Raw genomic sequence first — 15,356 nt, 5'->3', positions numbered from 1 at the left:
AACACAGTTCGGGCCGTTTGCTCCACTTATCACCTCACCATCAAGATCCCTACTAAAGGAGGGATAGCGGTCATCCGAGGTGACCAAAAGAGAGCAAAGGAATGTCTGCAAATTGCGCTTAGAAGTGCCGAGCAGTCAGATCGGCACCACCAAGCATAGCAATCACAGCAGCCGGAGTCAGAGGCGATGACCGAAGTCATACCGGAGCCGAACTCGATGACAGTTCAGCTGTACGAAGACGATCCATCCAGAACGGTTAAGATCGGCTTCGCGGGAACGCCCCTACTTCGGGAAAAAACCATCCAGCTCCTCAAGGAGTATAAAGACGTCTTTGCATGGTCTCCGTTGGACATGACCGGAGTGCCCCCCGAGGTAATCACTCATCGGTTAAATATTGATCCTTCAGTCCGGCCGATAAAACAGAAGCAAAGACTCTTTGCGGCAGAACGAAGTCAAGTCATCCATGACGAAGTCCGTCAATTATTGAAGGCGGATGTGTTATTCGAAGTGAAGTATCCTTCGTGGGTGGCCAATCCTGTCATGATCAAGAAAAAGGAAGGAGGATGGCGGATGTGCATAGATTTCACCGATCTAAATAAGCACTGTCCCAAAGATTGCTATCCCCTTCCGAACATAGATAAAAAAGTAGAAGCTTTGATAGGCTTTGAAATTTTTTGTTTTCTTGATCTGTACAAAGGATACCATCAAGTTTTAATGGATGAGATTGACGCTTCAAAAACGGCCTTCATTACTGATTTCGGCATTTTCGCTTATAAAAAGATGCCATTCGGTTTAAAGAATGCCGGAGCCACTTATCAAAGGATGGTAGACAAGCTTTTTCGGCACCTGATTGGAAAGGAGGTCGAAGTGTATGTTGACGATATAGTCGTCAAAAGCAAAAGCACTTCGGAGTACGAGCACAACCTCAAGTCCACTCTCAACGTGCTCAAGAAAGCCAACCTCAAACTTAATCCCCAAAAGTGTACCTTTTTGGTAGATTCGGGAAAGTTTCTGGGTTGTTGGGTTTCAAAGGACGGACTCAAGGCAAACCCCTCAAAAGTTCAAGTTGTTCAAAACATGGCGATGCCGAAGTCCATACATGACGTGCAAAGGCTAACCGGATGTCTAGCCGCACTGAATCGATTCCTTTCTCAAGCAGCCGAAAAGCAACTGCCGTTCTTCACGGTGTTGAAAAAGGCACCAAAGTTCGAGTGGGGAGCCGAGCAGAAAAAGGCCTTTGACGAGCTCAAAAGTTATCTAGCCGAGCTTCCTATTCTCTCTGCTCCAACCGAAGCCGAAGTAATATTCTTATACTTAGCGGCATCGGATCAAACCATCAGCGCGGTGCTTGTACGAGAAGAAGGCCTAAAGCAGCTTCCCATCTACTTTACAAGCCGAGCATTAAGAGGTCCAGAAACCAGGTATCAACCTCTGGAAAAGATTGCTCTGGCATTAGTAAATGCAGCAAGGAGACTGCGGCCATACTTCTATGCTCACAAGGTATGCGTCTTAACTGATCTGCCACTTCGGCAAGTGTTGACCAAACCAGAAGCATCAGGCAGAATCGCCAAGTGGGCTATAGAGTTGGGAGAGCACACAATTGAATATCTACCTCGGAAAGCCATCAAGGGACAAGCCTTGGCAGATTTTCTTGCAGAAGCGAAGTTCGATCAAGCAATTCCTGTTATTGCCGAACAGAAGAATTCTGCCAGTGCCGAACTAGCACAGCCCTTGGAATCCGAAGTAGAGCCGCCGGACTGCTGGAGCGGGTTCGTAGATGGAGCTTCGAACAAGATGGGAAGTGGAGCTGGTATTTTACTTGTCGCTCCCGACGGACACGAGGTAGCCTACTCACTTCGGTTCCTATTCCCCACTACTAATAATGAAGCCGAGTACGAAGCCCTCCTGGCCGGACTCCAGTTAGCGCAAAGTCTGCTCGTCAAATCTCTCAAAGTCCATTGTGATTCACAAGTCATAGTAAATCACATGTTGGGTACAAGTGAAGCCCGTGACGAGAGAATGAAGAAGTATTTGGACAAAGCGCAAAGCATCAGCCGAAGTTTCTCCTATTTTCGGATAATCCGCATTCCCAGAGCGGAAAATAGCCGAGCAGATACCTTAAGTAAGTTGGCCTCAGATCCGAGCTCAAAGGCGGAAGAATTAATGCACCGAAGCATTGATGAAGCCGAGGTACACTCAGTATCCAGCTCGCCGAACTGGATGACGCCGATCTTGCAGTATCTGGATCAAGGACAATTGCCCGAGGATAAGAGAGAAGCTCGGAAGATCACGTGCCGAGCACTTCGGTACGAACTTCATGAAGGAGTCCTCTTTAGAAAGTCTTACCTTCAGCCGTTATTGCGGTGCGTAGGACCAGAAGAGACGGACTACATCCTCAGAGAAGTTCATGAAGGATCGTGCGGTAGCCACATCGGAGCCAGAGCTTTAGCTAAAAAAGTACTGAGATGGGGATATTATTGGCCAACCATGGTACAAGAGGCAGTGCAGCTCGTCAAGAAGTGTACGAAGTGCCAAATTCATGCAAATGTCCCAAGGATGCCGCAGACCGATCTATACACTATGCAAAGCCCTTGGCCTTTCATGCAATGGGGCATAGACATAGTGGGACCACTTCCTCAAGCTCCTCGGCAAATGAAATTCCTTATCGTTGCCGTGGACTACTTCACGAAGTGGGTGGAGGCTGAGCCATTAGCTACGATAACGAGCTCAAAGGCATTGGACTTCGTCTGGAAGAACATAGTGTGCCGATTTGGCATACCCCACATCCTCATCTCGGATAATGGGACACAGTTCACCGACAAGACGTTCAAGAATTGGTGCCAAGAGCTGAACATTCAACAGCGGTTCACTTCGGTCTCCCATCCCCAAGCAAACGGACAAACGGAAGTAACGAACCGGATTCTGGTGAAAGGGTTAAAAGCTCGGTTAGAACAAGCCAAAGGACAATGGGTAGAAAATCTCCCTCAAGTCCTATGGTCCTACCGAACTACACCCAAAACCTCCAACGGTGAAACTCCGTATAGTCTGGTGTACGGCACTGAAGCCGTAATTCCGGTGGAGATCGGCGTACCCAGTCCCCGAACTCTAAATTTCTCCTCAGAAATGAATGACGACGGACTGAGAGCAGAACTAGATCTCGCCGAAGAAAGAAGAGAATTGGCGTGCATAAAAGCAGCCAAGTATAAGGAGCAAGTAGCCCGGTATTATAACCAAAGGGTGAAAAAGCTTCAATTTCAAGTGGGAGATCTCGTCTTGAGAAACAACGAAGTAAGCCGAGCAGAAAAGCTGGGCAAACTCGAACCCACATGGGAGGGTCCATATCGGGTGTCAGAAGTCCTCGGTAAAGGGTCTTATAAATTGACTCACATGTCAGGAGAACAAGTACCCCGAACATGGCACGTCTCCAACCTCAAGAAGTTCCACTTGTAAGAGACAAAAGTCCGGTCAGTCCGTCTCGTGTCTAGTTCGGTCATAGGGGTATATGTTTTTATTTGTTTGTTTCTTACTTGTACCTTTTACTTGTCGTTTTTTAAAAAAATGTTTAAAGTTTTTTTCCTTCATCTTTTTCATTTTTTCTCTGTGTTTTGTCTCTATGTGCTTGTCGTCTCTTACAAATGGTACCAAGGTATATCGTTCTTTAAAGACTGACCCCCTTTTTAGATCGATTATTAAAGACTATTGTGAGTCCAAGCTTCTAAGGAGGATATAAGACCACAATTCAGCTTAACAAGCAGTCCGTCTGAAACGAACTGCAATAAGCCAACGATTGTGAGTCCAAGCTTCCAAGGAGGATACAAGACCGCAATTCAGTTTAACAAGCACTTCGTCTGAAACGAACTGCAATAAGCCAACGATTGTGAGTCCAAGCTTCTCAGGAAGATACAAGACCACAATTCGGCTTAAGAAATAAGCACTTCGTCTGAAACGAACTGCAATAAGGGAAAGTCCGATCCACGCGATAAACCTCGCCGAATTAGGACGACCAAGTTCGGTCAAAGAAGTTTACCTCATAAGACCGGGGACGACCACGTCTAGTCAAAGAGGTTTACTGCATAAGACCACTTCGGTTAACTGGGAAAGTCCGATCCACGCGATAAAACTCGCCGAATTAGGACAAGGGAAAGTTCGATCCCGGCGACAAAAATCGCCAAATTAGAACACAAACCAAGTCCGGTCAAAGATGTTTATTTCATCAGACCAAAGACGAGTCCGGTCAAAGATGTTTATTTCATCAGACCAAAGACGAGTCCGGTCAAAGATGTTTATTTCATCAGACCAAAGACGAGTCCGGTCAAAGATGTTTATTTCATCAGACCAAAGACGAGTCCGGTCAAAGATGTTTATTTCATCAGACCAAAGACGAGTCCGGTCAAAGATGTTTATTTCATCAGACCAAGGACCAAGTCCGGTCAAAGAAGTTTACTTCATAAGACCAAGGACCAAGTCCGGTCAAAGAAGTTTACTTCATAAGACCGAGGACAAGTACGATGAAATTTTTTCGCTAAGCTGTAAATACAGTGTTAGAAGCGAAAACAAAATTTCATTTTTCAAATCTTGTTCGGCATACAACTCCGCTACCCTACAAAATGGCGTTACGCTATTACAAAGGACTATTCTACTGTCCAGGGTTGCTGAAGTTAAGCCACCTATCTGCAAAATCCTCTGGAAGCCGAGTTCGGTTGTTCCGAGCAGATGAAGAATAAGCAGGTCGACGAGATGCTATCCTCGACCCAACGCCTCTTCCCCGAGCCCGAGAAGTCCTAACACCTCGGCGATGAAGAGTCTCTGCAATAAGCATCTGCTGATCTTGCTCGCTCATAGTCACAACTCCTCGGCGAATTTCAGTCCGTCCCTGTCTTGACGATTCCGGTTGCTCCTGAGCCCGTTCTCGTCTTGACGTTTCCGGCTGTTCCGGAGTTCGTTGTTGACTGGGAGTAGGATTTTGAACAAGGGAACCAGAGGCTTGATCTGGAGTACGAGCATCTGTTGGCGGGAAATGCCTAAGGAATCTCCCGATTGAGGGACGCCGGGAAAGAATGATGTCGTACCGAGAAGCCCAGCGCCGCAATGATTTCACAACTTGTTGGCAAGCCGAGCTCTCCAGCGCATTGTTCCTCCGGAGTACATGATATTCCTCCCACAGTTCGTCAACTCGACTCTGAACATCTGATATGGTCACTCCCCCGCGCACACGGATGTAATCCTCGTACGCAGTCCTCTCAGCAATGGTCGTATTCAGCTCGGCCTCCAGATCCTTCTTATCGGACTCTAAGTCCTTATTATCGGCCTCCAGCTTCACTAAACGAGCCAGAAGCTCGTCATTCTTCGTCTGATCGGCTATAGCTCTTTTCTCAGCTTCGTCTAAAGCCGAAGAGTACAGCCGTTTCCAGTGAAGTATCTCCATCTCCTTGAGTACAAAGCAGCTATATTAGTTCGGCAGCTGTACCGAGCAGATAGTAAAATACAACAGGAATAAAGGCGAGTACGAAAAGCTATACGAAGACAAGTGTAGAGAATTTTTCATTCACAAGGAAAATTTTTACACTAGGAGGGCTTCAAGGCCATTTTACAAGGAAGAAACTAGACTAAGAGAAGGGAGACGAAATCATACTCCGCCAGCTTCGTCTCCGGCTCCTTGGTCTGGTTCAGCTTCTTTCTCCTGAGCTACCTCAGCCTCGGCCTCGCATCCTGCCGGCCTCGCCTCCGCCTCCTGATCGGCTTCCTTCTCCGGATGCCCGGCCCGCTCGACTTCGGCCTCCAGCTCCAGCGACTCGGCCTCACCCTCTCCGTTGTAAGTCGAAGCGGGTGAAACGGGTCCCACGGAGGCAAAGATAGCCTCCAGGTTCTCGTCCCGATCAGCTCGACAACTCCGGACTCGGTCTGCAGAAAGCAGGACCGAGGATGAAGCGAGCTCCTCAAGGAGCGGCAGATTCTGAAGCCGAGCTGCTATCTCTTGGCTGTACAGAGGCAGCACGACGTCGGCCCCCTGCTCGCCCTTATCGGTAATTAGCCTTACCAGACTACCGACAAAGGCCGAGAACTGGCTGCTCAAAAAGAGTTTCTCCGTGTAAACACGAAGAGCCTCCCCCTGGGCAGCCACGGCGGCAGCCTCCTTCTGAGCCTCCCGGTGCTTCGTCTGCTCTTGCAGGATGATGAGCTGGTTTTTGGCTGACCGGGCTTCATCCTGAGCCGAGATCCTAGCAGCTCGGGCCCTCTCAAATTTGGCCTCAGCCTGTTCGGCCAGACTACGAGCAAGATGCAACTTCTTCTGCATCTCCTCGTAGTCGTGGGATGCTTTGGAGAGCTCCACGGAGACGAGCTTGGCTCTCTGAAGATGAACAAGGAAAAAACTCAACAGAATGGCCATCAAAAAATGTGGAAAAGAAGCCAAGTCAGAAAGCTTACCTCCACAAAATTCGTCGGCCATTGAAAAGGCTCAGGGACGTGTTCCGGGATGTCTGCAACCACCTCGGAGATGACCAGGTCTTTCTCCGGCACTCTTGGGGACTCATGAAATTTCCCCTTCCCTTTAGCCGAACACGACTCCGGCACTTTCGGATCCGAAGAAGAGGTTTTTTGCCTCTTCGGATTCTTCTCGGCTTCAGACGCCGAGCGAGGGGCTCTCTGCCTCTCCGGCTCCACAAGCTCGGAGGACTTTCGGATAGCCTTATTCAGCATGTACACTGCCAAAAAGCAAGAAAGCAAAGTCAGATTTTCTTCGTTAAAGCAGTAGAGCATAAAGATAAAGAGAAATCCTCACCCTCGGCCTCTTCGTCCGAAGACGAGATGTCGAACACGACGTCGCCCTTGACGAGCTCAGACTCCGTGTATTGTTTCCTAACTATGGGAATCTTGTTGAGCTCGCCATCGAGCTCGTCCAACGGTTCAGGCCGAGGATGACGGATAACGGACTTCGGACCTCTCCAGGGAAAACTAGGAGCCGCGGTCCTATCATAATAAAAGAAGCGGTTTTGCCACTTCGGCCACTTCGTTTTACAAAAGGCCCTAAAGGGCTGTACAGGGATCAAGTAAAACCAAGACCCCTTCCTCTTAAATTGAAAGAATTTAAGGATCGCCTTCAAAGACAAATCCCTTCCTAAATTACGGAGTTCGGCAGCGAAGGCCGACAAGTGCCTCCAAGAGTTCGGAGTCACCTGGCCTAAAGGAAGCTGAAAAAAATCTAGTAAATCTATAAAGGCAGAAGGGAGGGGGAAACGAAGCCCGCATTCTAAGCAGGCCTCGTACACGGTGGCGTAACCCTCCGGCGGGGAGTCAGCCCTATGATCATCGTCAGGTACCACCGCCTTCCCCCCAGGAAAAAGTATTTTTCGGGTAGGGATATCACAGTATCCCTACTCAAAATACTATGGAAATACTCTACGGTCTTCTCCCCGGACTCTTTCCGGCCAGAAGACCCCTTACCGCCTCTCCTACTGCTACCCGACTCCGAAGAAGAAATAGAAGCCATTTTTCTTACTTTTTGAAGGTGAAGAAAGTCTGAGGAAGCTCTTGAAAGCGGAAGAAAATTTCTCGAGAAAGAGAGAGTATAGAAGACGCAACAGCAAAAGTGTTCAAATGAGGAAGAAAGAGCATATTTATCAGATTCGGGAAAGATTTCGAAATCGTTGCGCTGTTTCGAATCCCACCTTTTCAGGATTCAACGGCCGGATTTTACTGTCGCATTTAATGCAGGCACGCGCAAGGCACGTCCCCTGACGTCAGCCTCCCCCTTACCATTATCCAGAATGCCGAAGTGACTCACCTCGCCGAAGTGATTCACTTCGCTTTTCGGGGGGGGTAGTGATGGGGTACGAACTAAACCCTAATGGCAAGCCCAATAACAGTGACGGCCCATCAGCCCAGAGCCCAAGAAAGAGTATCTGTTCGGCACCAAAGAGTTCGGCACGACCAAAGAGTTCGGACTCAGCCTACAGCTCGGTAAAAGCCGACCAGTCAAGCTCTCCTCTCAGATCGGCAAGAGCTGATCGGTAAAGTCCAGCAGTTCGGTCTCAGCATTCGACCGAACTAGGAGTTAGTGGACTCATGAAAGGCCTCCACGACCTCCACTATGCCCACGATCTATTTAGTGGTACGAAGCAGTTATTGAGCAGTTATTGCTCACCCACGATCTTGTTAGTGGGGCTGCAAACCACGATCCTAGTTCAAGGTATAAATAGAACTTAGATCAGATAGAAAAGGGTTAAGCTCTCTAGAGATAAAATACCATATAGCAAGTCTGTGTTGTAAGCTGTAATCCCAGATCAAGCAATACAATCTTGCCCTCCCTTCTTCCCGTGGACGTAGATTTACTTCAGTAAATCGAACCACGTAAATTCTTTGTGTCGTAGTCTTTATTCTCTACCAGCATTTACTAACATCAAAAATTCGCGCAACCATCATGGAATAAAATTCTTATTGTGGGACATACAGAAATGGTAAAATAGGATTCTTATTGTAGGACGCAATTGGAGATGACGTGACTTATCGATGATGTGGGTAGAAGTTGATATCGTTGTTGAATCTTAAGTGGAAGTGCATTTTGGCACGCGATTGTGTTTTTTTTGAATTAATACTCAAGTGCGATTAACTTCGTGCACGATGATGTGGAGTACTAATTAACTTCGTGCGATTAAGATTGTACGGGAAAAGGGCGATAAAATTGATTATTATCTTCCTTTGGACTTTAATTAATAAAAAGCATATAATTACACTTTGGCCTTCCCAAGTTTGAATAACAATTTGGCTTTGGGCCATAAGCAAATAAAAGTTAAGAATTAATTAATTCTACACGTCTCTGGGCCTGATTTAATTACAACAATTAAATCATAATTTGGTCATTATCAATGGAACACAGTTGAGAAATCCTTAAGCCCAAATCTTCTTTTCTGCTCCTCTCCAGACCAGAATTCTGAATCTGCTTTTAATCCTGCAATTTAACCACAGTCAATCCAATTTAATTTCCATAATTGGCAATTAAGCCAATTAATCCACATAAATCCAAATTATTGTCACTTAATTTCCACATTATTTTAATTATACTTTTTCCATCGCTCACAATCTACTATCACAAGAAGTTACATACACAATTACACAAACACTTGTACTCCCAAATTCCTAACAATATGTTCAAGTGAGAAACAAGCAGTCATAGGAGAAATTGCTAACTATTTGAGGCAACGGTGTTTGAGGCCGCACGACACACCAGTCCAATCACATACTGTGTGGTGTCAATTAATTACACAAATATGAAGATAAATAGATTGACTTCTACTATTTATATGCATTGACTCTAAATTTAACGGCTATTCAGATGGTGTAGACTGTGAATAACAATTACAAACGTAATACTCCAACTGTTATCCTATCCCCGTTTTCACCTCGATTTACAACCTATGAATGGAAATTACACAGTGGTGAGTCCAAAAACATGATAAAATAAATGAAACATAACAAGCTTTTTTGATTCACCTGATGCAAAATTTCATGGACGGCGCCATTGAGTTCCTGCTACAAATGTTGCATAAATCTTGTGCAGAGCAGCCGCTGCTTCAATCATATTGATCCTTTCGTCTGCTGAAACAGCTAAACATTTCATTGCCAATTCAAATGTTGATAACATGCATTTCTCCTTGGCAGAGTAATGCTCATCTTCCATTGACAACAAAGCAGGTGCCATCACTTGAGTTGCGGCATTTTCCTCTAATGCTTCACTTACCCACTGTTTTAAGCTTCTTTCTTCATCGAACATATCATCCGTTGGCCTCTTTCCGGTAAACATCTCCAGCACAAGTATCCCAAAACTATATACATCTCCATTTATTGATACTTTCCCTTCCATTCCAAACTCTAAAAGTATCACATGCATTCAACTTTTTGTTAGGATTAGGTAAAACATTAACACATGATGAAATTTAAGTTGGAAAGCTTATAATCATGCATACCTGGTGCTGCATAACCGATAGTTGCTAGTGTTTGTGTTTGAATGATAGTTTCCCCTCCATCGAAAAGCTTGGAAATGCCAAAATCAGCTAGATGGGCAACCATGTCTTGATCAAGCAAAACATTGCTTGGCTTTATATCACAGTGAACAATTGGGAATGTATGACCGTGATGAAGATATTCCAAGGCGGCCGCAACGTCTATTGCTATTTTCAACCTCTGTATAAGTTCCAAACCATACATGCCAGAATGTAACCATTTCTCTAAGCTCCCGTTTGGCACATATGTGAGAATCAATGCTTTAAACTCCATATTACAACAACATCCAATAACTCGAACTAAGTTTCTATGTCGAATCCTGCTCAATATAGTAGTTTCAACATCAAAGCTCCTTGCCACTCCTTGTAGTTCCAAGTTGAACACTTTTACTGCAACTTTCAACCCATCGGAAAGTGTTGCTTCAAATACAGAACCAAAACTACCTCTTCCAAGTAGGTTGGTTTCACTAAATGAACTTGTTCCTCGTTCAAGTTCTGTGTAAGAAATTATTCTGTATGTAACTGTCTGTGGTGAGACCTCAACTGGGATGGCTACTTTTTTCTGTTTACACATCCATATGAAAGCAAGCAATGCAATCGCCACCATGACAGCTAAAATCACTAATGACACCATGAGTTTCTTTAACCATGATCTGTGATGGCTTTCTGCGCAGGCTGGAACTTGAAATGTTATTGGACCACACAAAGCTAAGTTGTTGGCAAAAGACGGTGCACTGAAGTTACGAAAACGACCACCATCTGGAATTCTCCCTTCCAGTTTGTTGTTGGAAACATTAAAATTTTCAAGACAACATAGGTCTTCCAAGGACTTGGGTATTGATCCAGAAAGATTATTGTAAGACAAATCCAATGTTTTCAAACCTTTAACCTTTACCAAGGATTGAGGAATTGATCCACTTAGAAAATTATTTGATATGTTAAGAAACTCTAATGATTGGCAACCATCTATCAAGGTGGGAATATTTCCTGGAAATTTATTAGACGACAAATCTAATGAGGCGATCGACTTTAAATTTCCCAGTTGAGATGACAAATGACCGCTCAAATGATTGGAGGACAAGCTCAAAGTTAGAAGGTCTGTGAGAACCCACAAGTTAGGAGGGATGGTTGAATTCAATTGGTTGTAGCCTAAGCTGATCTCTCTCAAGGATTTAACATCACCTAAGCATTCAGGTATGGGACCCACAAGCATGTTCATGCTTAGGTCCAACTCCCCCAAATGATTCATTTGGCAAAGTTGGTTAGGGATAGACCCTACCAATTGATTGCCACCAAGATATAGTCTTTGGAGTTGCTTCATTTTTCCTATTGTTGGCGGAATGAATCCACTCAACTGATTTATCATCAAACTTATAGTTAGCAAACTGCTCAAGTTTCCTAATTCAAAAGGAATGACACTCGTGATGCCGCAGTTTTCTAATACAATACCCTCAAGAGATGAGGAAAAATTTCCTAGTGAAGCAGGTAGGATGCCATTTAGTGGATTGTTATTTATATTCAGGTACTTCAAATGTGGACAATTAGTTAATGAAGAGAGAAATGTTAATTCCTGAGTAGTGAATTCTGCTCCACTCAAATTGTTTTCGAAAAGGAGAAGTGAATGTAGGAGCTTCAAATTACCGAAGAGGGGTATAGAGCCACTAAATGAGTTGCCATGCATCTCCAAGATTGTAAGTTTAGAAGCATTGGCGATAGTGCTTGGAATTGAGCCACTGAGTCTGTTATAACCCAAAAAAAGCTTTTCAAGATTGATTAGTGAGTTTCCGAAATATGATGGAAGAGTACCTGAAAAGTCATTATATGTAATTTGTAAATTCTTCAAAGTTGATATGTTGAATAAGGAATCGCTAAGCACATAGAATCTCTCAAGAACTCCTAAAACCTTCAAAGTCATTCTCTTGTGGTAATTCACATATAGTACATATAACCATCAATAACGTATATAAATTCTATTAATATAAATAGTAGAACTCCCTCCGTCCCTGAAAATTTGTCACATTTTTTCATTTTCGTTTGTCCCATAAAATTTGTTACATTTCACTTTTTACTATTTTTGGTAGTAGACCCCAAATTCCACAAACTCATTCTCAATCACATTTTATTATAAAACTAATATATATAAATAGGACTTGCATTCCACTAACTTTTTCAACTCACTTTCATTACATTTCTTAAAATTCGTGTCATGTCAAAGTGTGACAAAATTTAAGAGACAGGGGGAGTGCGTTATTATACGTACTGTAACTGATATAGTAATAATTTAAACGGAACTTGCAATTCATCTACACATATTGATGATATTTTGTCAAATTGAGAAAAAATCCTACTTGTTTTTTTTAATTTTCTTAAAGGGATAGTATTTGAGAAAGAATTTTGGTTATAATAAAAAGTGTTGAAAGTATCATGTATAACTAATACATGTGAAATGGTTCCAACCCTAGTCCAACTCTCTAAGTATGCTCATATTTCCAATTGTATGAGGGATGTTGCCATGTGTTTTGCGTTTTGCATTTATTTAGAGTTAGGATGTGTCACATAAATAAACATTTAATATATGAAGTATAAAAAACAAAACATTCAATCAAATCTTATTTTATTCCATCACCTACTTTACTCTCTCTTTATCTTTTGTATTTTATTCCTTTTTTCTACTTTTCAATACAATTTTAATATTTTGTCTCCAAAATTTTGACTCAACTTAGTAGGAACGAAGGAAGTACGTTATTATACGTACTAAGTGATATAGTAATAATTTAAATAGAACTTGCAATTCATCTACACGTATTGATGATATTTTGTCAAATTGAAAAAAAAATCCTACTTGTTTTCTTTAATTTTCTTAACGGGATAGTATTTGATAAAGAATTTTCGTTATAATAAAAAGTGTTAGAAAGTATCATGTATAACTAACCTGTGAAATGGTTCCGACCCAAGTACAAATCTCTAAGCATGCTCATATTTCCAATTGTATGAGGGATGTTGCCACTGAGATTGTTGTGATCTAAGTTCAAGATCTCAAGATTTTTGCACTTCCAGATATTCGGAGGAATAAGTCCTTCAAGAGCAGATGTTATTCTTAATACAAAACTCTCTATAAGTCATCATTTTCTAAGCAAAATAATATTTGTAAACGGAAAGTGATCAAACAAAAATGCACCTTATTACAGAAATGAAATGCAGAACGATTTTGCCAATCAGATGAACAATAATTAATCAAAAACACGAAAAGTCTCAGTTTCAAGTCATTTTATAGAATCCGGGTTTGAGCTTATTTTTAAATTATTTTATGCCATCCTTATTAGAATGACCTAAAAATAAACTAACAATGGCCTAATAATCACCTCTGTATGCTTCGGTTCTGCGTTTTTATATTAAGATTGAGTTTTGCATTAATCATAATCCACTAGAGCCACTATACATAAATATCTATTAATGGTAATTACTTTTTTGTATAAATAGACTATTTTGCCCTTAATAGAATTGCAAAAAGTAGCTAAATTTAAAATCTAAAACAATAAAACATGAAATTTAATTAATAAGGTTTGTGGCTTTTAGGTAAAGTTTTCATCTGGTCTTATTCATTTATATATATCATAATTGTACATAAAAATTTTTATTTTTTGTTTGGTTATCATAAAAATAATGCAAAAAAGAAAATTTTTATAATGATGAATATTTTTGTAAAAAATATAAGAATTAACCGAACCAGATTAAAGTTATCAATTTTCGATATAATTTTCTCATTACTTGAGATCTGTAAATGTATATCATAAAATTGATTTGATGAAGCAAGTACCTGTGAACTTGTTGTTATGAAGATACAATTTCTGAAGATTTTGGCAAATTGGGATACTTCCTGTCAAACTATTGTCAGATAAACTGAAGATTGTCAAGGAAGACATGCTGGAGATTGAAAATGGGATATCACCTGTTAGAGAAGCGCCGGCAATATGTAATATCTCAAGCCTTGAAAGATTTCCTATTTCCGATGGAACTCCTCCTATTATTGTTATATATCAGCACAATCTATTTGATATAAATGTATCATTTATACTTTATGATTAAGAACAAATGACACGCAAGCATAAACATATTGCATCACATAATGATTTCACATATAGAAGAAAGAAGAAATATTTGTACCTTGAAAACCACCATTGTACCCCAAGTATAACTCTGTAAGCATGCTCAATCTTCCAATTTCACGTGGAATGCTTCCACTGAAATTGTTGTGGGATAATGACAACTTCTCAAGATGTGTGCATTTCCATATATTTGACGGAATCTGCCCTTCGAGGTGGTTCCAAGAGAGTGACAAGAATTTGATGTTGGGCATATTGTTGCACATATCAATTGGGAGCCGACCTGATAGGCTATTATTTCCAATTCCGATTTTTCTTAGGGAAGACACGTTGAAGATAACATGTGGTATGGATCCACTCAGTATATTACTGTGCAAGTATAATATCTGCAACGTCTGAAGCTTGGAATTGTTAAACAAAGACGAAGGAATTTTACCTAAGAAAGAGTTATTGGACAGATAGAGTTCCTCCAGTTGAGGTAAACTGCCCAACCATGTTGGTATTTCTCCGGTGAATGAATTCGCTCCCAAATTCATCACCTTCAAACGACGCAGTTTAGAGAGCTCAAAGGGACACATCCCAACAAAATTGTTGGAACTGATGTCCAAATATCTTAGAAACGTAAGGTTTCCAAGATGGGGAGCAACAGTTCCAGCAAGATCATATCGAGAGAGATTGAGAGCAGTGACACGGCCGTGTTTGAGGCCGCACGACACACCAATCCAATTACAGACTGGTGTGTTTTGCGACCAATTGGTGCTCAAGATAGCATTAGCGTCGGAAGTGATGGAATTTTTGAAGGAAATAAGTGCATTTTTATCTGTGTAAGAATTCAAGGAGAAGGCAAAGCTATTCAATAGCAAGATTAAAAGAGCAATGGAAAAAGTAAGACTCTCCATTAATTTGCTGTTTTGTTTCAGTAGACAGACTGTGTACTCTATAACAAATGATTTATAGTATGAGCTCTGATAATTTATGGAGTATTATTTAATTAATTTTTTAAATCAGAATTATTTCAAATTTTTTTATTTATTAGTATTCGTTAATTTGAGTCATCGTCAATCCTCATTCCTCAATGATATACTAATCCAAATTATATACTTGTGGAACATATTAATTGCATTACATTTCCTTTGAATCAATAATATTTTTCCTACCAAGAATTCACTAGATGCTCCATTAATTTGCTGTTTTGTTTCATTTGACAGACTGTGTACTCTATAACAGATTTATAGTTATGAGTTCTGATAATTTA

At 41.8% G+C, this 15,356-nt stretch overlaps 1 protein-coding gene across 1 annotated transcript; it reads right to left on the bottom strand.

Moving 5' to 3' along the window:
• Positions 1 to 8,687: 8,687 nt before the first annotated feature.
• LOC121782500 (putative receptor-like protein kinase At3g47110) lies at positions 8,688 to 15,022 on the bottom strand. Its single transcript, XM_042180365.1, has 7 exons — positions 14,163 to 15,022; positions 13,948 to 14,019; positions 13,816 to 13,875; positions 12,931 to 13,074; positions 9,963 to 11,804; positions 9,490 to 9,867; positions 8,688 to 8,947 (listed from the first exon to the last, which is right to left on the bottom strand). Exons 1-6 carry the CDS (start codon positions 14,998 to 15,000, stop codon positions 9,503 to 9,505), a joined length of 3,321 nt encoding a protein of 1,106 aa, XP_042036299.1. The 5' UTR covers positions 15,001 to 15,022; the 3' UTR covers positions 8,688 to 8,947; positions 9,490 to 9,502.
• Between the last annotated feature and the right edge of the window lie 334 nt (positions 15,023 to 15,356).

Source organism: Salvia splendens, chromosome 20, assembly GCF_004379255.2.
Source record: "Salvia splendens isolate huo1 chromosome 20, SspV2, whole genome shotgun sequence".
Taxonomy (NCBI): Eukaryota; Viridiplantae; Streptophyta; class Magnoliopsida; order Lamiales; family Lamiaceae; genus Salvia; species Salvia splendens.
Note: the sequence above shows the minus strand (reverse complement) of the source record. Positions and strands in the feature narration are given on the sequence as shown.

Coding starts and splice junctions, on each gene's coding strand:
- LOC121782500 (XM_042180365.1), bottom strand. CDS start 15,000: ATGGAGAGTCTTACTTTTTCCATTGCTCTTTTAATCTTGCTATTGAAT. Junction 13,876..13,947: donor TGCCGGCGCTTCTCTAACAG/GTGATATCCCAT, acceptor ATAGTTTGACAG/GAAGTATCCCAATTTGCCAA. Junction 13,075..13,815: donor TCATAACAACAAGTTCACAG/GTACTTGCTTCA, acceptor CTGCTCTTGAAG/GACTTATTCCTCCGAATATC.